Source organism: Hemicordylus capensis, chromosome 1 (assembly GCF_027244095.1).
Source record: "Hemicordylus capensis ecotype Gifberg chromosome 1, rHemCap1.1.pri, whole genome shotgun sequence".
In the NCBI taxonomy this organism is placed as follows: Eukaryota; Metazoa; Chordata; class Lepidosauria; order Squamata; family Cordylidae; genus Hemicordylus; species Hemicordylus capensis.
Genome location: NC_069657.1, coordinates 146002426 through 146028316, shown reverse-complemented (window position 1 = coordinate 146028316; position 25891 = coordinate 146002426). Strand labels below are relative to the sequence as shown.

Genomic DNA, 25891 nt, shown 5'->3' with positions numbered 1-25891 from the left:
CCTAGGACTCAGGTTTGAGGGAGCACGCACACTTCTCTGTCTCCCAAACTACAAGTCTTACAGCTCCTTCTGGCATTTCCTATGCATAAGCAGGAGCCAAACACATCGGTATGCAACTACCAGCAGGAGGGAAGGACAAGCAACAGAATAATCAGGGCCACTGAAATGCTGACAGCAGTGCTGCTGGTAGGCTCTACAGGACCCAGAACATATAACTGAGTTTGGCATAGAAGAGCTGATACTAGATCCCAGGAAGAGAGAGCAGTATCTAATAAAGCATTAGTGATTAATATATAGATGTGCCTTTCTGCTATGTCTGGCTAGAAATACAAATCAAGCAGCCAGAAACAGCTCAAACAAAAGGAACCTCCTAAAGGATGCCAATCAATGCTCGGATTTCCCCCCCTCTCACTTCAAAATAGACAATGCCCTTTTGTGATGCAAAGGGGGAAGGGAGCCCATGCTACAAATTTGTAGTGTGCTCAGAGCAGTATTCTTTCTAATTATTTTATTGTGTGTGGAATGAGTTTTGTTCTGGGCAGCAGTATCAAGGCAGTGTATGCGTACATGCTTTCAGAGTGAAGCATTCCTGATTCAACCTGAATGGGATCTAAAATTAACTGAGCGGACATTAAAACAAACAAAAAAACCACTTGTGAGTGTGCACTCAGAGCTATTTCATTTGTGTACTGTTGGAACTTTGCTTTTTGTGTAGATACATAATCCTGATGGGGTAGAATTATTACCCACCATTTATTACCCTGCATGATGTGAGATTGCTGGACCACACTGTGTATTCTGTGGGTACACTCCCTACAGAGCTTTATGGTTGCACCTGCTGTAGGATCTTTAAGTAGCTGCAGTGGCTGTCTAATACTAGGAGCTTTTGTTCAAGTTTTTCCAGCTCTGCTTAGGTGGGTGTGTGAGAGCAAGCATTCTTTCAAAGTACTTAATGCAGCATAGTTTAATACCTCTGTACTTGTGCAGAGAGATGATACTCTGTACCATCTAAGCAAAATGGGCACTGCATAGAAAAGAGATGTGCTTAGGGCTTTGAGATGATCCCAGTTCCTGCCACTACAGTGGCACTAAGCCCATAGTCCCTGAATTCACAGGGGAAATTTGTGCACTGTATGAGAGAAGTTCCCCTACTCCCCAAAGTGTCTGAATTACCCCCACACCAGGAGATGGCTCCAACACGTGTTTTGCATACAGTGCTAGGCAAAGCGTTGCAGTGGTTTCCTTGCATGGGGCGAATGGCACAGGCAGGAAGTGCTCCCCACCCCCATGCCCTTGCACAGGGCTGCTGCTTGCAAAGTCTCATTTTCCATCACGGCTGCATGCATGCACACACACAGGGCAGTACCGAGAAAAGTGCTCCACTCCTGATGATGGTAAGTAACTGGCCAGGTCCAGTTGGGGTGGAGAGGGAGATCTCTTTGAAATGGAACAGAAAGAAGATGCTCAGGTCCAGCAGGGATAGGTGATGCGGTGGCGGCAGCAGCAGTAGTAGTGTGAGACTACAAAGAAAGAGTGTGTTATCCTAGTAACTCTCCTGAGCCGGAATTGGTAGCTTGCAAGCTTTTGAGTCTACTCTTCCACAACCTGATGCTTTTCCTTGCTCTTCTCTGGCTTTCTCCTCTCTCTCTCTCTCTCTCTGAGGAAGAAGAGTGGAGTAGAGTTGCCACTTCTACAAGTGAATATATATATTCTCCTGAGCTCCAAGATGCAGGCATACCTATCCTTGCCCAGGCACTGAGTAACTGCCAACTCTACCTCCAGTCACTAGAAATAAAAATGTGGTGGATTCCACAGCAGAAGCCTGTTGCTCTAGAAATGTTTGCTGGGGGCAAGGAGGGAGGAAGTGCTGCCATGGGTACATACTTGAAATGGAAATATTTTTAGTCCTAGAGAAGCTTTAAGCTGCCATATTGTCTTCATCCCTGCATTTGGTACTACCGAACGCAGCAAGTGTTTAAAGAGATACTACCGTGCATTTTGCTTCCCTTTGATTAGGATTAAATGAGACATTGCCATGTGGGAAGTGCTCCATTTTCTGCTGCTTACAGGCCTTTGGTTATATTTCACCTACAAATTGTTGGCTGGCTGTCTTAACCAGCCCCAGATGTTTCTCCGTTCTGCCCCACTGTGCCATTTGACTTACTCGAAAGGAAGTGTCCTTTCTTGCTCAGCTCCAAGACTGTATTACTACTTCGAAGAGGGGACTCTCCCAGTGCTAACCAATACTAGCTTCCCCTGTTCTATTTCATGCCCCTGTTGAACTGTCCAAATGAGGTTGTATACCATGGCCAATCACAATAGCCTCTCCTCCAGTCTCTACTTATGTAAAGCTGCTCCCTCAACCTTTGCTGGAATAATCTTAGATTGTTTGTGGTTTGTTTTTCCTCTTTTAAAAAATGTCTTCTGTAAGACACACACTTTGTACTTTGCAGTTATTCAGAAATATTGTAGCACAAGAGTGCTACAATGCCTGCAGTAGGCATTACAGTTGTTCCAAGAAGCAGGGGGAATGCTGTATAGAACAGGTCAGTAGGAAAACAGTCATTTCTAACCGATAGGCGTATCCAGCCCCTGTCTGAAAGCTGACAAGAGTGCTGAACTGAAAACAAGCCAACTAACATTGAAAGCTGTACCTTTATGACTATATACTTGCTTAGCCCTCAAAAGGGGTTAGCATGGTGTAGTGGTTAGAGTGCTGGACTAGGACCGGGGAGACCTGAGTTCAAATCCCCATTCAGCCATGAGACTTGCTGGGTGACTCTGGGCCAGTCACTTCTCTCTCAGCCTAACCTACTTCACAGGGTTGCTGTGAGAAGAAACGTAACTATGTACTCTGGGCTCCTTGGAGGAATATAAAATTAAAGATAAAGTATATCCTGTTAGCCTACTCAGTGAAAAGCAGAGCAACTACATAGCACATTAAAAAGTCAGGTACAACTTGCTTTCACATTTAGTGCAGATGGTAAGCAGTCTAGTAATTCAAGGTAGCAGATGTCTTGAAGCTCAGCAGACCAAATGTGGGAGCTCAAAATGGAGGAGGGGGTGGAGCCTGTTCAACTCTCTCTACATCAGTGTTCATCATTGTGTAGCCCCCATCAACCGCTACTCCCAGCCCCCAGACTAGTTTGCTGTACCTGTGTGAGAGTCTCCCTGGCACCATGCAGAGACTGCCATTCTTAGTGCCCAGAGGCTCCTTTGAGACACAGAGCCTTGCTCCATCTTGAAAGGTGGGCAGGGAGCACTGGGAAGTGAAGCCTCTCCCAGTACTTTCCTCCTAGAGCTCTTGAGAGAGGGTTCCCTTAAGGGGGCTTCCCAGCATTAAGAAAAGCACAGTACTGTACAGAGGTCAGCACAATGCAGAACAGCTCTTGCACTAAAGGGTTTTGTTTTTTGCACCAAAGTGACCCACTTCAAAAACAGCGGAGAAGGAGAGCAGGAGGAGAGCTTCTCCCTATGATTGGTAACATGAGTCAAGGAGAAACTCACCAGTTTGCCACTGTCGGCAAATGTTAGCTCAGAAGGGATATTAGCTCTGGATCTGGAACAACTACAACCCGATGTGGAACTGTACTACTAGTGTCCAGCCTCTGCCCTCCCTTATGCCATGTATGCCCAGAAGTGGAGGAAGCCAAAGGCACAGCACTTGCTGTACAGGGCCTAGACAAGCAGCTGCTGCCTATCAAGGGACTGTGTTTTTAATACATGTTACTTTTGCAAAATGCTTTCTTGGCTACCAGCAGTAAGCTACACAGGTGAACGATGCAGAGAGCCAGGCATTCAACTGCCTATGTTGATGCTGGAGCTAAGTGCACATGCTATATTACTCACTGGAACTGATAGTCCTCATGAACAGTGCCCTGAAAACAAGACTTCTTAGGAGCCAGACTGCTGGTCTCTCCTCTTCCGGAAGAGCCAGGGCAGTTCAAATGGACTGCTACTTAGCCAGGATTGTGAGCTGTACATGGGAGAATTAAGCCACCACCTCCCTAGCTGATGATTCCTGCTAAAAACATGCAGAGTTGTTTCAAAGATGAATCCCAAGGAGCTGGAACTCCAGGGTGTATGTGTAAAGTCTAAATACAAACATGATGAATAGTTATATACTGCTTTTCAACAAAAGTTCCCAAAGTGGTTTGCATAGATATAAATAAGTTGGCTCCCTGGCCCTAAAGGGCTCACAATCTAAAAAAGAAATGTAAGATAGACACCAGCAACAGCCACTGGAGGGATGCTGTCCTGGGGATAGATAGGGTCAGTTGCTCTCCCCCTGCTAAATATAAGAGAATTGCCATTTTTAAAAAAGGTGCCCCTTTGCTCAGTTAGCAGGGAATACTAAAGACATGCGCACATACCCACACACGAATGAACAGACTAGAGAACAGCCCTGGACACTCATGATGCAAAAATATGAAAGTGAGGGGAAATTATGGCATGAGGCAGAAAAAGCAGTTGCAAGGCAAGCAGCTACTGTAGATCATCTTGGTTGCCCTCTTCTGCACCATTTCCAGTTCTACAATATCCTTCTTAAGATATGGCGACCAAAACCATATGCAGTATGCCAGATGTGGCCACACCATAGATGTGCATAAGGGAATTATAATATTATTAGCATTTTAATTTTCAGTCCCTTTCCTAATGATCTCTAGCATGGAATTTGCCTTTTTAACAGCTGCCACACTGAGTCAACACTTTCAACGAGCTGTCCACCATGAACCCAAGATCTCTCTCCTGGTCAGTCACCAACAACTAAGATCCCATCAGCGTTTATGTGAAGTTGGGTTTTTTTACCCCAATATGCATCACTTTATACTTGCTTACATTGAACCGCATTTGCCACTTTGCCAACTCACCCACTTTGGAGAGATCCTTTTGGAGCTCCTCGCAATCTGCTTTGGATTTCACTATCCTAAATAGCTTAGTGTCATCTGCAAATTTGGCCACTTCATGGGTTACCCCAATTTCTAGATTTATGAACAATTTAAAGAGCATTGGTACCAGTACAGATACCTGGGGGACCCCACATCTTACTTCTCTCCATTGTGAAATCTGTCCATTTATTCCTACCTTGTTTCCTGTCCTTCAACTAGTTACCAATCCACACATGAACCTGTCCCCTTATCCCATGACTGCTAAGTTTACTCAAGAGCCTTGGTGGGGAACTTTGCCAAAAACATTTGAGAAGTCCAAGTATACTATCTTTATTCACATGCCTGTTGACACTCTCAAAGAAATCCAAAAGGTTAGTGAGGCAAGACTTGTCCTTGCAGAAGCCATGCTGGCTCACCTTCAGCAAGGCCTGTTCTTATATATGTTTGACAATGTTGTCCTCAACGATACTTTCCATCAATTTACCTGGTACAGAAGTTAAGCTGTAAGAAGACAGTGATGGGTATTCCACAGGCTCTACCAATCTGTCACTGCTGAAGACTGGCTGATACCAGCAAAGGTAGAAGCATTCCACAGAGAGCCTTGCTTGGGGAAGCTAAGGTCAGAGCTATTATGAAACAATCCTAGAAAGTGGGTGAGCAATGCCTGCTGAATTGTTAGATGCCTGAGGAGTAGTTGAACAGGACTTCCTGTGGTCAGAGATGGGACTCCAGTGCCTAACATAGTTTCTTGCCCTTCCCCTTACATCATGGGGAGGACATGAATCAATTGTGCAAAAACAGTAAACAAAGAAGAAAACCACAAAAATAAGAGGAAAATATGCATGTAAACTTTTAGTTTGCATAATTTATAGTCACAGAATTTGTGTTAGCATAAAATATGTGCAGTCCTGAGTATCATGTGGCTGGATTTCTAGTGTGGGACATGACAAAGATGGAGCTTGTGCCAGGACACAATCAGTCTCTCTCGTTATCTCTCTAAAATGATAGCAAGTAGTCTAGTAGTGATAGCAACGCCTAGTGGTCTACAAGCCCACAGCGATGCTGCAAAGCCTCCAATATATCAAGTCCATCACAGCACCCAACAGAAGCCTGGATGTTCCTCCTTAAGGAGGGAACTCCTTTCACAATCAAGCAACCCCACCCACAGCAAAGAGCTTAAGAATATGCAGGCAATTTCTGGTGATTTAAAAACAAGAGGGGCTTACAGCAGTCACAATGCCCTAATATTTCCATTCTGCCCAGATCCCCACAGCAGACACTGTCAAGAGTCCAATCCACACTGGGTGGCTGGGAGTTTCCAAGGCAGAATTCCAGAATCCACACCGGTAAAGGTCACGTTAACAGTGCCACAGAGGGCAAGCACAGCTAGGACTGCTTGTCATACTATACCAGGGACAGCAACTCATTCCAATTTTCTCCTTTTTACAGGGATTCAAGCTCCCTTGTGTTCTGTGTGTGCTGCTCCCGCTGTTTCAAGGGCATGCCCTGGCTTCAAGCGGAAGTGGTGGCAGCAGCAGTGACTCTGTCACTGTGAGTCTCCTAGTATGCCTGCTGCTGCTCCTTCTCCTGTTGCTGTTCCTAGCATGGCGTCGGCTGAGCTACGAGTCAGAAGGAAGATACCATCCCCGGACCCTGATGAGAAGCCTGTACCTCCGGTGGCAGGAATTCAGAGGGGAGGCAGCCACAGAGGAGTTGTCCCAAGTCTACCAGGAAGAGAGAGATGAAGAGCTTGGGGAGCAGCAACAGGATGATACAGATGAGGAGGAGGAGCAGCAGCAGCAGCTCCAGAAAGAAGACAACAAGCAAGAGGAAGGAGAAGGGCAGATCATGCTTAGCAAGAAGGCTGATCCCGAGTCGTCAGAAAACATAGAGCTACCAGAGCCCTCAGAGGAGGATGGGGGATCGAGAGCCACAGAGGGCAGTGCAGAGGCCTTGCTCAGTGATCTGCATTCCTTCTCTGGGACAGCAGCTTGGGAGGACACTGGCAAATTGCATGTCACTGCCCTCTAGAGGTGGCAGAGAGGAGGGTACAAGTAGGACTCCCCACAAGGGCAACTATGGACTGAAATAGGGCAGGGCAATGGCCCCATCTCTGACAACCTCCACAGATTAAGTCTCACCTCATCCTATGAACTCCTTTTGCCATGCTTTGCCCAGTTCCTTTTTGTACCACAGCCTTCGCTTGCTCTTGCCTGTCTGGTAGCCTCTTTTTGTGTTTGTTTTTAAAATAAAAAGTACCTTCCCTGTGACAAAGCAGAGGGAAGATGGCTACACCTCAACAACCTCCTCCTTTGGACGCGGCTGGCCGATGCACATGATTGTGTATAGCTGGCTCTCTCACAATGATATTGCTATTTAGCATGTATAGAGCATTTCCCGAATGTTTAAAGTGCCTCACGTACATTGCATAGTTCTCACAAACGGCCTATTAATCCTCACAGCAAGGAGCCCGTTTTCTGGGCATGTACCCAATCGACATGATTCTCTTGGCAACGGCTGGGATTCGTCCACAGGCAAGAATATAGAGGGGCAAGGCTGGGTAGCTAGCAGCCCTGAAAGAGGATCTTGCTTGCAACACCCATTTGGGGAGAGTCAAAGGAGCAGCAGTACTTTTGGGGCACTTGGTGCACACAGGGAAAAGGAGAGAGATGATGACGTTTCCAAGGAGAGGGCCTAACGCACCCAGAAGGAATAGCTTGATCCTTTCCACCTAGTCCTAGTGTATCACCTCCCTGACTTTGTAAGGTCCAAACCTTTAACTGTTACAGCTAGAAGAGCAGTGAGAGCAGCTAGCTCCTGTGCCCTCACTGTGGTCTCCATAGAAAAGCCCCCTCTCTCTACACACACCCACACACACACACCCCTCTACATCTGGAAGGGTGGCAACAAATCCAGCCATGGGCAAGCATCTTCTGACTGGTCCTTTGCGTATCCCAAGCTCCTGGAATACCCAACATGATTCATTATATACTGAACTGAAAGCACCTCATGTGGGGATTGCTCCCTCCACCAGGAAAGCACCCACACCACACAAGCCTTGCAGCTGGCAATGGAAGTAGTCCCTTGCAGCAGGGGAGACGACAGTGCTCCCCAAGAGGGCGCAGTCCCTGTGGTCCAGCTCTATCCCCCGCTGCATGCCCTGCCCAGCAAGCAGAGCTATGCCCATTCTGCAAGGCAGACAGTCCAGTGAGCTCTTTGCTGTCCCAGCTACCGTGCCCGCCCTCGGCCTCCTTTCTGCTTCTTGATGCCTGACGGTGTTTTGATGGGCAGCGGGGCGGTGACTTCTGGCACAGGCATGACTGGGGGCGCCGACAGCTCCATCAGTTCCACCGTTGTGCTTGGTTTGAAGGCCTCAAATGGTGAGAACTTCACTGGGCTGCAAAACACAGGCTGGATCTAAGTCGATTATCCCCTTGGCTACTTACACATCACTCTGCCTTGCTCCACCCCCCCCACCCCTTTTCACTCTGCTGCTGCTTTGGGCTCCAAGCCAGGTCCAAACAGGAGTAGATACCCTGGAAATCCCCTAGGATGGGATACCAGGTGCAGCATTTCGTTTTTCCAAGCAAGGACCCAGCTCTTTGTTTTCACCCTTCTAAGGCAAGCGAGTCCCATTGAGGAACAGGGCCCTAGGATCTGCTACTTCCTCACAGAAAAAGCTGTTACCTGACAGGTGTGCGGGGGCTGCTGTTGAGACGCCGTGGAGATCGCAGCTTGGGCTGGAAGGAAAAGCCTTCCTTGATGCTCTCCAACACAGAAGGTGCTACGTAGGTGAAGCCCTGTAGGGGGGGAAAAAACCCCATGGTCAAGACTGCTGTGATTCTGGCCACCAGGGCAACTCAAGATCTGGTTTGGGTTTTGACCTGCCATGTCAGAGGCAGCACCAGTACTGGGCATCTCCACAGCAGTGCAAGGAGAGCTCTGCTATTGCTTTCTCATCACTGTAGCTCCTGTGAGGCATCCCTTACCAGGAAAGCCTGATTGGCACTCTCACTGAGACAGCCGTCATCGGGACTATCCACAGGTGTCTGGCGGGTGAAGCGGGTGTCAAACTGGCTGACATCATCTTCTGACTGCTGTGGGTGAAAACAGGAAAGTGGGAAGATCAATGTATGGTGATTAAAGGGTGGTGGAGGTGAAACCATAAAGACCCTACATGCTGATTAGGCAGAGCGAACAGGTAAGCAGAGACATGTAGGGGCACCATATTTTCTTCAAACAACTCTAATTTCGAAGACTGTCTTGAGTAATATACTCAGTTATCTTTTAAAAATCCATTACTACCCTTTAGCCATCCAATTTTCCTTCACAGTCCTAACTGTAGACTCCCACCACCATTTCCATGGAGGCTAATGGGTGAACTAGGGATTTTAATCTGTTTTAGAAACTAACACCACAATATTTTTGTTAAGATCAAGTAACAGAGAACACAGGAAGTAAGATGTGTTCTTGTACACAGGGTAAAAGAAACGGCACTGTCAGTGAATCACTGTCAAACAAATGGGTTGGAATTTCCAAAGGGGAATATAACAAAACCAAAATGAAGCTACTTTCTGACAAGCTGCTAACAAACACGTTCACTAGCAACTGGCATATGGCAGCAATGTAGCAGCTAAATACATTTTAAGTGTGCCGTGGGGGAGATCAAAGACACATACAGAGTTATAAAAAGCATACAGGAAGTGAGCAAATGCTCAAATTTGCCTAATGACTTAAAATCAGCCGAGGAAAAACGTGCCAGGTGCAAAACGCAGCCAGTAACTACTTCAACTCAGCATCTGTTCATAAATACATTGTTCAAGCTACAGAGCAGAATAAAAGTGTCAATGACTGTGTAAGTTCAATATCGTCTAGGGCAGAAGATGAGGTAGAGGGAAGAGAACAAGGTTGGCTCCAGTACCAGAGATGGTCGGAAGGGTGGGTCAACCTTTCTGGACAGCAAGTCATTCCAGTTAACATGTCGGAAGAATGGGTGTCTCTGAGAGAAAGAGAGGGGAGAGCATAGACATTAGAGCTGAAACACATAGCCAGCGTGGAGCCAGCATGGTGTAGTGGTTAGAGTGCTGGACTAGGACCGGGGAGACCCGAGTTCAAATCCCCATTCAGCCATGATACTAGCTGGGTGACTCTGGGCCAGTCACTTCTCTCTCAGTTTAACTTACTTCACAGGGTGGTTGTGAGGAGAAACCTAAGTATGTAGTACATCGCTCTGGGCTCCTTGGAGGAAGAGCGGGATATAAAATGTAAAATAATAATAATAATAATTATTATTATAGCCCTCATTTCCCCAGCTTCAAATCTTTGCCTTACAATCCCTGCAAGGCTGATGTCTCCACAAAGTCTTGGTGGGAAAACCTGCAGTCTAGAGGGCTACAAAAACAGTAGAGGAAAAGTGAAACACAACACAAAGCCCTTTTCCTTCTCCTGCCTCTCCAAACAGGAGGGCTGCAGCAGTAGCAGGTGCCACCATTGTACCTCTGTCACGGGAAACACCAAGCAGAAAGCCAGTTTGCTCCAGAACAACTCCACAACTCCAGAACAACTCCATAATTACTTTATCTTGGTGACAAATGCAAACCAAAGCAGACTCGCTTCAAATGCAGTCAGGGCCAATATATACATTTTAGAAGGCACATATGGTCCAGACCTTCAGAGACTGCGTCGCTTCACAATGTAGATGGTGGGTCAGATGTTTGAGTATCCACACAAACACACACCACCCATGTATAAAGCTTTCTTCCTGAAGGAAGATATCATGCCAGTGAGAAAATTTCTAGCCAGGGAAATCTAGACACTACACTCAAATAGCTGATGTCCCAACAGCAATATAGTGCCTAGAGTGCTGAACTAGACATCTTTTTCTGAATTTAAGGCCTTCTCCTCAATGATATTAGTTCAAATAGGAGACCCAAGCAGCAGAATATCACATACTGGCTGGGAATAAGTTGCCACTAAATTCTTCTTTGGTGCTGAAAATGCCAGAGGGTTGTTTTTTTGCTTGTTTGTTTTAAAGCTACTGCTTATCTAAAGGGCAGGGAACATCCAAAGGCTTCCCCTCAAAAACTCTTGACAAGAGAGAAGCAAGAACCTACCTGGATAAGTCACATGAACATAGAAGCTGCCTTGAATCAGATCACTGGTCCATTTAGATCAGTATTGTATACTGAAAGACAACAGCAATCCATGGTTTCAGAAAGGGAGCTGTCCATGCCCTACTTGGGAGATGCTGGGGATTGAACCTGTGATCTTCTGTGTATGCAAAGCATGTACTCCACCACCGAAGTCAGACATCAGCAAAACAGAACTTTACGGCCTGAAGACAGGTTCCTGGATAGGACTTCAGGATACCCATCTCTGGCCGACCCTATCCCAAGAGGTCAGGACAGAACAGATACAACCCAAGTTCTACACCATGAAAGTCTGAATTAATCAGCCCATATTATTTACTCTAAGTACATCTGCATGATGTATCCTGCTTCTGATCATTATTAGGAGGACAAAGAACTCTGCAAGGCACTGAAGATTCACCTCTTGGCAAAAGGACAGTGTGCTCTCCTGTGCCAGGCAGCGTCTCAGATTTCACTGGACACTGCCCAATTGGGAGCTATAGCTCAGTGGTAAAACACAGGCTTTCCATGCCGGAGGCCCCAGGTTCAATCCTTGACATCTCCAGGTAGGGCTGGCAAAATACCCATGTCCCAAACCCTGGAGAGTCTGTGCCAGTCAGAGAAATACTAGGCTAAAACACCAAGGGTCTGACGCAGTATAAGGTGGCTCCAGCTTCACAGCCTTTAAGCCTACCATTGCAGCCACGAGGGCTAGAACCTTCCCCTGCTAACTGGGCAAAGAGGCACCTTTTTAATGTGGGGATTCTCTTTATTTAGCAGGGGGAGAGTAACTGGCCGTATCCACCTCCAGCACTGAAAGTCCAGTGACTGTTGCTGGTGTCTATCATGTTTCTTTTTAGATTATGAGCCCTTTGGAGACAGGGATTCATTTTATTTATTTATTATTTCTCTATGTAAATCGCTTTGGAAACCTTTGGAAAGTGGTATATAAATGTGTTGTTGTTTATAAATAATTTTTAAAAGCAGATTCTCAGGGACTCTGAATCCTGTGCTCAGTAACAACATACAAGCATACAAGCCTGGGTATGCTATACTTTTGCTCTATTTTGTTAACAGAATATTCATCAGAAGCAAGCTTCAACAACAACACCCCCTTCCTACAACCCTCCTACCTGTACATCTGCAGCATCGCCTGGCCCACCTCCAATCCTCTGATTGGGACTCCTCTTGAGGAACTGTGCAAAGAAGACACATGGAGGAAATATTGGCTTGGGAAAGCCCAAAGGCTCTTCAAGTAGCCTGGACTACCAACTTAACTTCACAAACACGTTAGGACTAGTTTGGGTCCCATTACCACCATAATGCTTTTCATCTAAAATAGCACATCTAGAAACACCTGAGCAAGAAGTCACGCAGATGGTCTATTCATAGAATTCGATTAGCAATATTTCCCCAAGACTACACAAATCCAAACAAATACTGAATACCCACCAATAATACCGGGGCGGGGGGGGGAGAGAGAAGAAAGGGAAAGGTGAAACAGAAACAAAAAATTTAAAGCCAGTCACAATTCAATCTGCAGGGCTCAATCAAGCAATTGGCTTGTACCTTCTTGATTAGATCACGGGCATCTGGAGTCAAGTAGGGTGGAAGCACCAACTTCCCCTTGAGAATTTTGTCAATTGTTTTCTTGCGATTTTCGGCCGTAAAAGGAGGCTGCAAGGCAGGGGCACAGAGGACTCAGTATAGACCTAGGGTGAGGAAGGGTTTGCCTGGAAACCCAAGCAATTGCAGGGGAAGAGGAACTTAGGTGGCAAACTATGCTAGGGAAATAAAAGCATAACCCTGTGGGATTGAGCTGAGTCCAGGGACAGAGATGTTCGCATGTAATCAAAGAAACGACAGCCCCAAAAGACAAAGAACTACTTCTACGAGGCTCCTCCAACTTCTTGCCAGTCAGATCTAGAGAAATTTTGCCTTAAAAAAAAAAAAGTTAACGATTTTGTTTTCCCCGCCAGAATCTTTGGGCAATGCTCTCCATTTGCAATGCTCTCCATCTGCTTAGAATGTAAGGACTATGCTATGCCTTTGATGGTGGCCAGATGCTACACAAGGGGCTCTGCAACTGCAGACCCATCATCAAGCAAGAATGTCTGCACCTATGATTCCTCCCTCAACTGTACCCGTCACTGTGTAGCTTCCTTTCTGCCACACAATGTGCTTTGTTGCTTCCACCTCTGCCCTCACAAACAACATGAGTGAGACTTGCCGATCCAGTGAGCATGTCGTACATCAGGGCACCGAGGCTCCACCAGTCTACGGCACGGTTGTGGCCACTGCGCATCAGTATCTCTGGGGCCCTGGTACATGGGAGGGAGGGAAAGAGAAAAATAAAGGGGTAACTATCCATAGATATCCTTCACCCAGTTCCAAATAAGACTGTGCTTTGACAGAGGATGTATAGATTTCGCAGATATGCCCAAGGACATGTCACCTACATGTACTCTATGGTGCCACAGAAGGTGTGAGTGACAGCACCATCATGGATAGACTCTTTGCAGAGCCCAAAGTCTGTCAGTTTAATGTGGCCTGCAGAACAAGAGATGAGAAGGGAGAGATCCAGTTACGTTCCTGGCTAGGGGCACAGAGCAGTAAGCAACAGTCCAAGTTAGCTTTCCCCTTTTCTTTTGTTAACTGGGGTACAGCTTCATACCCTGGCTGTTCAACATTATGTTCTCAGGCTTCAGATCCCGGTAGATGATGCCACTGGAATGGAGGTGGCCCAGAGCCAAGATGATCTCGCTTAGATAGAAACTGCAAAAACAGAAAAAGGATTGTCAACAAACATGAACACAAGCCACTCACATGGTTTAGAATGTGCTTCACGCTTCTATATCTGGGGAAACACCACACTGAGATTCCCATAAGAGACAATACAGACTGATGGGAGAAAGCCTGATGTCCATCAAAAGGGACCTGGAGAGGAGGGCACCCTGCAAGGCTAATCCATCTGGGGGAAGAAAGGACCCAGCTGTTAAAAGAGAAGTCAGATGGAGGTTGCCTTCAGGTACAGGTGGGAATATAATGGATTGGGAATACAATTATCTGCTCTATAAAATTCTCTCCTCTATATCTATAATCGCAATATATGCTGAATTTGATCACAACATGGTCACTGTTCCCTAAAGGTTCCACAACACTGACATCTTACACCAGATCCTGTGCACCACTCACGGTTAAGTCCAAGGTCACCTTCTCTCTGGTAGGTTCCATGACCAACTGTTCTACGGCACAATCATTCAGCAGATCTAGAAATTTGGCCTCTGTCATTACTTGAATGTGAATTTACCCAGTCTATGTGTGGGTAACTGAAGTCACCCATTATTACAGCTCTGTCTCTCTTTGACACCTCCTCAATTTCCTTCTGCAATTCCCAGTCACTGTCAGCCTTTTGATCAGGAAGGCGATAGCATGTCCCTAGTGGCACATTTGCTTTCAGGTCTTGTATTGTCACCTACAGAGTTTCTGTGGATGTTGAGCATCTTCCTAGGTTTTCTAGCTTGTGAGATTCTAGCCATTCTTTGGCATACAGTTTTACTCCACCCATGAAACCGATTGCCAAGAAATCTAGGACTGATAAAAAGAAGTACTTTTTCATACAATGCGTAATTAACCTATGGAATTCTCTGCTACAAGATGTGGTGACAGCCACCAGCCTGGATGGCTTTAAGAAGGGCTTAGATAAATTCATGAATGACAAGTCTATTAATGGCTAAGATAAATTCATGAATGACAAGTCTATCAGTGGCTACTAGGCCACCTCCAGCCTAAGAGGCAAGATACCTCTAAATACCACTTACAGGGAAACAATAGCAGAAGAGAGTCAGTGCATGCCCTCAGCTCTTGCCTGTGGGCTTCCCAGAGGCATCTGGTGGGCCTCTGTGTGAAACAGGATGCTGGACGAGATTGGCCTTGGGCCTGATCCAGCAGGGCTCTTCTTATGACTGGGTTGCATTTTCAGACAACCTTTAATTTTTTTTAAAGCTAAACTAGATAAACAGGTTAATTTAAACTCTTCCCATGGAGCTGTTGCAAGTGACAGAGAAGAACTAGCTGCAAGGATGTGTCCAGGTTATCATCACCCCTAGACTCTATCAGGCAACAACATTCCAATAGCTCCTAACTGGCCAGTGTAAGAGGCAGAAGGGAAAACCTGGGGTTACCACCCCAGTTCAGCCTATGTGGCAGTTTTACTGACCAGGCTGTGTCCTCCAGGAAGATGCCTTCTCGCTCCAGCTGCATGAAGAGCTCCCCACCTAGAAAGCAAAGAGACAAATCAGCCTGACTCAGCACAGTATGGACAATCCACACCTCAAAGTCCATGACAAACAAGAGTCATGTCAGGTACCAGGCTGTTGAGAAACCAGTGGAAACCTAGCCTTTCTATCGAGTAATGCTGATCTTGGCTTCCATACCACTGAGGCATTCCAAGATGAGGTAGAGCTTGCCACCTGTCTGGAAGGCATAGATAAGGTCCACAATAAAGGGGTGCTTGATGGCCTCTAGGATATTTCTCTCAGCCTTTGTGTGGGCTGTGTCTTTGGCATTACAGGCAATCTTCGCCTGCGGGAGACAACAAGAGAGAGTTAAGAGAGAGTCCCACTAAGAGACATAACAGGGTGCACGGAGTTGCAAAGAGACACACTGCTTACCTTCTTCAAGACTTTCATGGCAAAAATTTTCCCAGCATTTGTGCCTTGAACCTTTCGTACCTGGAACACCTGCAAGGGAGACAGGAGCAACTGACCCCATGGAAGTCTTGGGGGAGGGTTCTGTGATGCTGCAGTCATAGATGGGGCGCACCTTAGGTTCTCCACATGAAGCTTCACCCAGAGAAATCTGTTTTCTTGTTAGTTCACAATCAACAGAATGGTGCAACTACACTCACTTCAGACATGCAAACTCTTCTGCTTTATATTTAAAGACCTGCAACAACATGGTCAAGGTATGTTGTCTGGGTCCTTAACAAGATATTGTTGGCTATACTGGCCAGGTGACAGTTTTGTGTTAAGGTGGGCCATACTTGTTCCCAGCACCAATCCAGAATGCATCAGTAAGAATGCTCTAATCCTTGATCTTGGGCACTCTGCACACTCTTGCTTCAATGCAGCTAGTCATTCAATGCAGCTAGTCCAAAGTTGCTACTGCCAATGGCATATGGCATTACTCCAGTTAATTCTTGAGCAAGGGCTCAACAAAGGGAGAGGGCTCAATGGGGGGGGGGCAACCTTGTCAACTACAAGAACCTGGAGATAGGGATGCTCACAGAACTGGTTCAGAGGCCCGTTTACGGACCTCTGAATCAGTTCGAACGTCCGGTGGTTCTGCTGGTTGGTGGCAGGGATAGCTTTAAGAACTGGGGAGGATGCTCTTACACCCACCCAGCCTGCCATGTTTCCCCCACTGGGGCTGTGTGCAAAATCAGTCCAGCGGGGTGGCAGCATACCTTGCTGCCGCCCCGGTGCGTAGCGGACCAGAAGTTCCCCGTGTGTGTGCGCATGTTGCAGAGCGAGCCTATAAAATGCAAGCCAATTTATTTGCAAAGCAGGTGGTATGATTGGCACTGTGGACATCAGATGGCTCATCTCTGAGCGTCAGCAGAAACTCACCAGCCCATTCACCCCTCTGAACAGCACCTTTGAACATATCTTTATAGGTACAATGAGATTAAAGAAAGATTTTCTTCCTCCAATATCTCCACCACCACAGCACAGCCTTAAAAGTAATCTGTGTTAAATCTGCCAGTGTTGATGGAAGTCAAGTTACTGGTTTTTTTAATCAGATCTGTATTTTTATATTCTAGCTATTATTTTAATTGTGTAATTTTTGTAGTCTTGTTTTAACTTGTGTGAACCGTCTTGAGATTGTTTTAATGAAAGGCAATATAGAAATTTAACAATAAATAAAATACAAAGTGCTCCTAGTATTCTACTTGACACTGCTTGTGTTTAAATCGGCCTCAAATCCTCTATCCAGGAAACTCATAGCAACAAAACAAGAGAAGGAGATCCCCGAGAACCACTGTATTGATGGCCCTAGTCAATCTGCTCTTTGACGGTGATCAATATGGCCACTGACAGACCAGCTGTCTGGCCTAATTTTCACCAGGATATATCTGGCCTGCAACATTTCAAGTTTCTGGTTGGTGTTCATATGACTAAATACTCTTGCATATACTTACATACATGCAAAAACAAATACCACAGAGGGCTACATAAGAGCATAGTTAGACCACTCATCCATTCAGATTAGTTTTGTCTGTACTGACTGCAAAGCTTCTCTGGGGTTTCTAACAGGAGTCTTTCCCAGACTTAACTGGAGACGCTGGGGATTAGACCTGAGCCTCCTGCATGTAAGGCAGGTGCTCTGCAACTGAAAACAAAACTGCAGTCTGAAGTGGTACAGCCTCCACAAGAATTAGGCCTCTATCTTGCAAAAAAGCCTGCAGAGATGCTAGAATTCCAATGGACTCTAAAGTTTCCAGTTCACAACCTCAAGAAGACATGGATCTGTGAAACCCTAAGGTAATGGTCTCCTCAGCACCATGGACATCTTCAATGGGGAAGGAGCGAACAGTCCTCGCTCATCACCCCCACCAAGCCGTTGCTTACCTTGCCATAGCCACCCTTTCCCAAAACACGCAGCAGTTCAAAGCAATGGGGCCCAATACGTTCTGGGCCATTGTTGACAATGCATTCAGATATTTCAATTTCCTCATAGTGTCCTGGCACCAGCCTGGAGAAAAGGAAGGAAGGCAGGGCAGTTAAGGCAGGGAGGCTCCCAAGAAGTGAGGGTTTTCAGGTAAAAGGAGAGAGAAATAATGTATACTAGCTGGCTGGGTGCAGAGCATCTGCACCTCTAGTTCTCCGCCTGCCCGCTGCCATTGTCTTTCCCTGCCCGCTCGCCGCCATTTTCTCCACCCACCCGCCTGCCACCATTCCCTCCCCCCGCCAGTCATCTTTCCTGCCTCACCCGCTTCTTTCCCCCAGCCGGCAGCTCACTTGCTCGCTCACAAACTCTCACGAGAGCTGCCACACATAGGAATAGTGATGGGTACGCCTTAGAGAAATATATAAGATAGAAGATAGATTGCGGCATTTTAGTATATGTTCTGTGAGAGCATAATGTTCAAAGACAGGGTAGTCCAATACACTTTAGTCACTATCAGTACAACACTAGGTGTGGTAGCGTAAATGAATTAAATGTCAAAAGACATGACTAAGCATATGGTCCCTGACGTTTTGCTTAGGCAGTGCTTTGAAATGTACATTGGTAGTACCAGATAACAAATAACCAGAACTATATGCATGTCTGCTTAGAGGAAAGGAGTGGTATCTTCAAGTCAACCAGGGGAGGGCCATCATCTGCATGTGATTGCAAGTTTCCCAGAGCTATCCAACTAGCTGTTATGGGAAAGTGGATGCTCATCTACAGATGGGTCGGATAAGATCTGACCCATCAAAACCAGAGTTTTGCGGCAACATGAAGATTAACATATATTGCAGCATAAGCTTTCTGTCTCCGTGTGAAGCAGAGTCCACTTTATCAGAGGAATGAAATGTTGGCTGCAGTTGGCAGGTATCGTGCTCACACTAAATAAAGCCCTCTGGCCCTAATACTTGCATTTTAAGAAGTGCCGCAAAACTCTTCGTTGGTTTTGCCGCAGCTTTGGAAGGGATCCACTACGGCCAGTCTTGCCTGCCTGCTTCTTTCCAAGTCGGGGCAAACCTGCGAGGAACAAGCTTGGGGAGGGGGGCAAAAGGCACCCCACCCTCCAAGGGATAGGAGTGCCTGGTTGCGGGTGTGCGTGTGTGTGTGTCAAGAAAGCAAAGCAGTGCCCTCGGGGCGAGCGGGGCGACCCAGTACTCACTCCGGGATGCTGCCGCGCAGATCCGAATCCGCCTCCTGAGAAAGAGAGAAGAGCACCAGTCAAGGGGGGCTCATTGCAGGCGAGGGGAGGGACGATCCCACTCCGCGCATGGAGATCTCAGGCCCTCCCTTCCCAGTAGAGCTCAGCCCCTTTCCCTTCGATCACTCTCCACCCCGCCTTACCACGTCCCCCAGTTCTGGCTCCTCCCTGTCGCTCCCCTCCTCCGTTTCCAGGTCGATGTCGAAGACGCCGGCCATAGCAGGGGCTCCCCAATTACCCCGCGGCCTTCCAGACCCCGCCTCTTTCGCCTTCGTCATCCTTCTAGCGACGCCTTCGTCATCGAGGTGGGACGGATGTTTTTTTCTGTCCCTCGAAGAGGCTAGGAAAGGCCTACGAGGGCTTCTGCCCGCCGTGCCATAGAGAGACAGGCAAAAGAACTCCTAGACTCACGTGCCATCTCACATTTCCAGGGTTGCGACGCGGAGGAGGAGGAGGAGGAGGGCCGGGTGTTGGTTTTGCGCCGTGTGAGGGGGAAGGATAGAGCTACCCGCGTGGCAGAGAATGGCGCGCAAGTCCCCCTGCATTCAATTGATGGGGGGTGGGGGCAGGACTGAGGGAATAATAATAATTAATATTAACAATGCCAATGTAAACAATTTGCTGCAACATGAAGTGTATATTGTTAGAGAGCTAAAGATATCTCCCCAACTGCAGCAGAAGTGCACAGGTAAGGAGAGCACTGCTAATTAATATTGTCTGGAGACATGGAGTTAAAGTTCTCAATAAAGTAGTTTGTTTAGGGAACCCATCAGGGAGTTAGATCAGGCCTACATGCCTTGCTAGCTACATACAGAAAGAGGGGAAAGGGAGAAGAAAGATCCTTCTCCAGGTGAGAGGATGAAACCTGAGGCTATCAGTCTAACAAAGGAGAAGTAGAGTAAAGAAAGCATGGTCAGAAAGGGAATGCTGAGTGTCTACCCAATGTCCCTAGTGGTCGATAGGGTTGCTGGTGCTAAGAGTCAATGCCATCAGGAGCTGCATCTCCAGTGCCCCTTGTCATCATCTCATGCATGGATCTACAACTCCCATCTTCTCTCAAAGAATCTTGGGTGGGGTCAAGGGTAATGGGTTGGCCCACCCATCTGCTATCATGTCTTGAATTGAGCAGTACTTCAGCTTAACTAGTCCACTCTCAAACATAGTGGTGCTTTGCATCTATGTGGTCTGTTCAAGACATAGTTCTTTCCATCAGAGAGAGTTAGATGCACCTTTGGTTGTCCTCAAACCAAATTGTCAGTTGGCTTTGGCTCATCAATTCCAAAGTCTAACAGTAACTTGTGGCTTCTTGACATGCTTAGCAAGCTGATATATACCCTCTGTGGATGAAAGCACAATTGACTGCTTCCGGCTAGTCCAACAGATGGCTCTGCCTCCATAAACAGGTGTCCATTTGTAGACTTGCAATTGGTTCTGTCCTCAGCCCAATATGTGTCCAAATATCCCACTAGTCTGGGGTTGCTGCTTGGTGGTATCGTAAGTTTGAAGTGTGCTGTACCCTTGTGGTGGATTTAACCCAGCCTTTGTCTCAAAGCAAGCCCACACGAGGGGAAGAAAAATGCTGAATCATCCCCTCTCTTGCTTTCACCCACAGTCTGCTCCCCAAAACTTTCCTGGCAGATAATATGCTGCCACCACACCCACTTATCAAGAGATTATTCCTCGCTGGCTTGGGTGAATTTCCAGGGAAACTCTCCTTCCCTTTACCTTTGGAAAAGTACACAAACACCTCCACATGCAGGCTTACATGTGGTGAGAAAACTTGGTAGAGTTGCTGAACAATCAAATTGAGGTGTGTTTGTACCAGAGTAAACTCCTTTCCAGCCCCCCTTTCCTGAGTTAAAAATCCACTCAAAGAGGCTGGTTAAAATTGCAAAGAACAAAAAAAGAAAAGAAAGAAAAATAAACTTTATTCAAAATAGTACAGACTGTTTCTGTCTGAGGCTTTCCCAGCTTTTCGTTACAGGTAAAAGGAACACTTGGTAGCTGCAAGAATACTTCAAAAAGCACCCTCAGATGATATTGGGGCAGCACACTTTAAAAATCGTGGTTACCCAGTTGCAAAGTACATAGATGTAAGAAAATACAAAAAGCACCTTTAAGAGTTTAGAGACTTTTGCAGCTGTTGGAATGGCACAGGCTCAGCATTTCTTAGCTTAGTTGCATTACACTATAGAACAGTTGTAAGAATATGCAAGGCACACAAAAGCAAAAATAAGTTTCCGATGCAAACTGACTAGCAAATGGTTCCCTAGACTAAATTTTCAGGAGCCAAAAGCCCTGGCTTCCCCCTTGAATTCACCCGAAACTCCAGGAAAGAATTCAAGCTTCCTACAATCCTGTCTCTCAAGGATCTGCAGAGGTCCTTCCATGAGAGAATTCTCCAGGCTAGCTGTTGACCACGAGACAGCAAAATTCCATTGCTCCTCACTAAGCCTTCCGCCCATCTCCTCTCACCTCCTGCCTAGCTGCTTCTCCACAAAGGGAAGTTCTCTTCTTGCCGCATGGCCCTCAAAGTCCCACCCACCATGTTCTGAGTGGCTGATCCCTAGAAGTCACCACCTGTCAATCAGGAGAGAGTTCACTTCCAGCTCACTCTTTAGGGGAAAGGAGGAACTGTTCAGTGACTGATAACTACAACCCTTCAGGAATCTTCCCTGCAGGTATCTTCCCTCCTTTTGTCTGCAGTCCAGTCATTCTTGGTTGGTGCACTTACACTTCTCTTCAGAATTCCAACTACTGCAGTTATGTCTGGCCTTGTGACTATTTCTATGTACAGAAGTTTCCCAATTGTTCTTCTGTATAGACTGTTGTCTGGCAAAGGCTCACTGTCCTGATCTTGCTTCAGGAACTTTGTCTCCATTGGTGTACAGACCTCATTGGCTTCTGTCAGTTTCAGGCATTGTAGGACAGGGGTGTCAAACTCAAATCTGGTGGTGGGCCAGATTAGATTCTGATGAACTTAGTGGGTGGTGGGACTGCACATAGCCTCTTGCCTCCTTCCAAGGAAAGGGGGCAAATCGGGGAGGCTTGACAAGAGGGAGGGAGGAAGAGAGAAAGGGGACAAGGGGGTGGGGAGGCTTGACGAGGGAAAGAGAGAAAAGGAAAGGGGGTGGGGAGGCGAGAGAGAGAGAAAGAAATGGAATAGGGAGGCTTGACAAGAGAAAAATGGGATGGAGAGGCTTGAGAGAGGGGGATGGGGAGGCTTGATGAGAGAGTGGGAAAGAGAGAAGAGATGGGGGAGGCTTGACAAGACGGGAAGAGAGAGAGAAAGCGGGAAAGGGAAGGCTTAATGTGTGCGAGAGAGAGAATGAGAATGGAAAATGGAAAGAGAAATTCCAGTTCTCTGGCTTTCTCTGGGTCCATAACTCTGTTGGGGAACTTGGAGGGGAGATTTATTTATCTACCCCAGCTGCAGTGGACATGCACAGGTAAGGAGAGCACTGCTAATTAATATTGTCTGGAGGCATGGAGTTAACATACTAAACAAATTAGTTTATTTAGGGAATCCATCAGGGGGATAGATAAGGCCCACATGCCTTGCTGCCAGCTACATAAAGGGAGAGGGGGCATGGACATGAAGGGTCTCTCTCTCCAGGTGAGAGAATGAAACCTGAGGCTATCAGTCTAACAAAAGGGAAGTAGAGTAGAGAAAGCATGGTCAGAGAGGGAATGCTCTTACTGGCTGTCTCTACCCCTAATGGCCCTAGTGGTCAATAGGGATACTGGTCTCAAACACATATGACGTGTTTGGTGTTGTTGGTGGTTTTTTTGGGGGGAAAGGGATAAGAAATCCAAAACATGACCAACAGAAAGTGATGAGGGTGCATCATTTCCATTGCAGCTTTTAAAGCACTATTTATCAACTTTGTACAAAAGGATGGATGCGGAGAATTATGGACGGTAGTTACATTGGCTGGGCAATCTTTTAAAATGGTTTTATCTATCTATCTATCCCGTGTTGCACATGATGTACTGTAAGACCTGAGTTAGAAAGAGCATGATCTGCAGTTGCTTCTACCGCTCGTGCAGCAGTGGGGATGGGGTGGGGTGAGGACACAAGTCACTTGTTGCTGCCCAGTCACAGCTGTGCTAAAGTTCTGAATCTTGCCATTGTTGTGTATGAGCAGCTGTCACTTTTACCTCACAGACCAAAACATGGCCTCAAAAACAACCATGAAGTCCGATCTGCAGACAATGAAATTGTCAGTTCCAATATTTTTAAAAGTCTCTTCACCCAGTGCTGCAGCCTGCAGTCTTCACTCAGTGCGGCTACTGGCATTTGACTCCGGTCTAAAATTGAACTGGTTTTCCACTCTATTTTCCAATGCAAGTATATTGGATTTTCAGTACAGAGATATGGAGACCTAGAATGACACAGCTCTGTGCCCATGAAGAAATTCAGGCTGTGTGTCACTCTAGTCTTTTTCTATCTCTATGCAGCATCTCTTTTACACTTCTCTGTGGAGCGAGATGGTTCAGCAACCTCCTCTTGGAAGTTTTGGAAGTTGCATTCAGAAGCTGCATTTTGCAAGTTGCATTCGGACTTTTTGAATGTATTATGCATGGGTCTATCCTGTTTTCTTTTGTACATTTATGATTTCTACAAAAAATAAAAAGTATAGGGGGAAAACATGCAGAGGACTTTTTACATATGGGGGGAGACTTGAAAGCTAACTAAGCAAACAGGCACCTTTTAAAGTGGTAATTCTCTTATATTTAACAGGGGGAGAGCAACTGTCCCTATCCAACCCCTGCACAAGCACCCCTTTGATGGCTTTTGCTGGTGTGTACCTTTAAAAGAAAAGAAAAAGTGATCCCTTTTGGGACAGATAACTATTTATTAATTTATATGTAAACTGCTTTGAACACTTTTGTGTTCTACTACTCAAAATAGTAATAGTAGTCATTACAGCAGCAGCTGTGATTCCACTTGCAGCCTGTAGCCCAAGGAAACTTGTTGAATGGATTTTGCTGATATTGGGTTTGAGATATATTCCTTTAAAAATCATGAACTCCCAGGATGAAGAGTTTTCACTGTTAATCTGATGGGCACCAGAATGGTATCTGGCAGCCATTATGGGAGCTGCTAACCAGCAGGGACAGAGGTTGCCAAATGGTCAGGAAAAAAGTGGCCTGGCCTGCTCCTTGTTCCCTTAGCAAAGGTCTGATCTGCAGAAATCTGATGCTTTTAACAGCAAGAGTGAAATATGATCACCTGCTAATTTACAGGGACCATTTCTAAGTTAGGAACCTTAGCAGGGATATATGGTGCAAATCAGGAACATTTATTTAGCATTTGGGGAAATTGCTGTAAGCCACTCTTATAAGAATAGAACAGACTATACATCAAATAAAAATAAATAAATAAAATATTGATCAATTACAGTCTGGAGTTTGGAGCAACATGTTTCAAGTGACAGGAGGGCATTAGACTCACAATACAATGTAGCCCATCTAACCAGTAAAGAAGGCCAGACATAAAATTGTGAGGTACAGTAACACTTTAGAAAATGTTACAGATCTTTAGAAAATTGAGAACTCTTGTACTAGAACAGAATCATAGAATAATTTAAGCCAGTAGAAGGATGGCATTACATTTAAAAGAACTTTATTTGAACTAGGATTAACAATACTTTCCAGAATTAAAAGTTATGTAACAAACTTTTGGAAAATCTAAGGCAGGAGGCATAGCATAGGAGCCCTCTACAGATGTGAATTAACCTCTCTCAAAAGATAGATGTTACTGAATCTTGGGGTGAAAATATTCTTAACAGTCACAACGCATTTCTCACTGGTGATATAAAACCAGCTTTGCAACTTGCCTCATACACAAATATGTATAGAAGTCAAGTGCTGGATCTTCTTTTATTGTTGCCCCTCCTGGTCTTGTGGTAGCAAGCATGGTTTGTCCTCTTAGCTAAGCAGGGTCCACCCTGGCTGCATATGAATGGGAGACTTGATGTGTGAGCACTGTAAGATGTTCTCCTTAGGTGGTGGAGCCACTCTGGGAAGAGCATCTGAGGTTCCAAGTTCCCTCCGTGGCATCTCCAAGATAGGACTGGGAGAGATTCTTGCCTGCAACCTTGGAGAAGCCACTGCCAGTCTGTGTAGACAATACTGAGCTAGATGGACCTGTGGTCTGACTCAGTATATGGCAGCTTCTTATGTTCCATATTCTGTAGGCAGGAAGTCTGTCTTTTATGTATTTTTAATTAAAGCTGCAAATACGCATTTGGACAGCTATATACTGTATTCATTGAGGCTATTCCCACAATCACTGAGAAGTGTGCTTCCCAGTGATCGTGGGAACCACCGGGCTCACAGGTGAACTCGCTGCTCCCAAGGCAGCTAGCCCACCTAATTCCCCCTCCCCATAAATAGCCTCATTTGTTTTGCTTGTGTTGTGGCAGCATGCGGTGGCACATAAGTAGACCCCCAACCAGGAGGCTGCAGTCAGCCTCCCGGGCTCGGGCGTCTCTCCAGGATGCCTCGCGCGCACTTGCGCGAGACATCCGGGGACTTCCGGGGGCTGCGCGGCTTGCAATCCCCGTAGCCTCCACTGGCTCCGCGACGGAACCGGCAGTTGTGTGGGTGGCCAATCCGGCCGCCCAGGGCTGAACTTTGATCGTCTGCTCTCCCTGCAGGCCTGACAGAAGTTCTTTTCACAGATCGTGAGAAGAGCTTCATTCTTTATCATGCAAAAAACCCCACAAACAAAAAATAGCTGCAACATTGCTTTGGGGATTGGGGGAGGCTGTGGTGGCGGCAGTGGCAGCGGCACAGATGCTACCCAATCAGTGCCCATGACAGCTAGCTGTTCTATGATATGCTGGAAACATGCAGAAACATGTCCCCCCACCCCAGCTCACTCTAGAACAAAAAAAAAATGTGTGTGTTTCCAGATCAGTGAACTGTGTGAAACA

At 46.4% G+C, this 25891-nt stretch overlaps 2 protein-coding genes across 3 annotated transcripts; one reads left to right on the top strand and one right to left on the bottom strand.

The window, feature by feature from the left end:
• Nucleotides 1-1168: 1168 nt before the first annotated feature.
• PTPRCAP (protein tyrosine phosphatase receptor type C associated protein) lies at nucleotides 1169-7183 on the top strand (the record flags this gene model as incomplete). The annotated part of the gene is made up of 3 exons (XM_053258877.1): nucleotides 1169-1394; nucleotides 4691-4752; nucleotides 6339-7183. Coding segments are annotated over 3 exons (870 nt in total), but the record flags the coding sequence as incomplete, so codon positions are not given.
• Nucleotides 5204-19360, bottom strand: RPS6KB2 (ribosomal protein S6 kinase B2). 2 transcript variants are annotated; one of them, XM_053287256.1, is made up of 15 exons: nucleotides 19091-19360; nucleotides 18909-18943; nucleotides 17650-17773; nucleotides 15691-15759; nucleotides 15454-15601; nucleotides 15237-15294; nucleotides 13692-13792; nucleotides 13477-13567; nucleotides 13248-13338; nucleotides 12587-12694; nucleotides 12151-12213; nucleotides 9811-9888; nucleotides 8879-8986; nucleotides 8577-8689; nucleotides 5204-8286 (listed from the first exon to the last, which is right to left on the bottom strand). In XM_053287256.1, exons 1-15 carry the CDS (start codon nucleotides 19223-19225, stop codon nucleotides 8118-8120), a joined length of 1491 nt encoding a protein of 496 aa, XP_053143231.1. In that variant the 5' UTR covers nucleotides 19226-19360; the 3' UTR covers nucleotides 5204-8117. The 2 variants fall into 2 exon arrangements, with proteins under 2 accessions (XP_053143231.1, XP_053143232.1); XM_053287257.1 differs by having other exon boundaries at nucleotides 18662-18943; nucleotides 19091-19202.
• Nucleotides 19361-25891: the final 6531 nt, after the last annotated feature.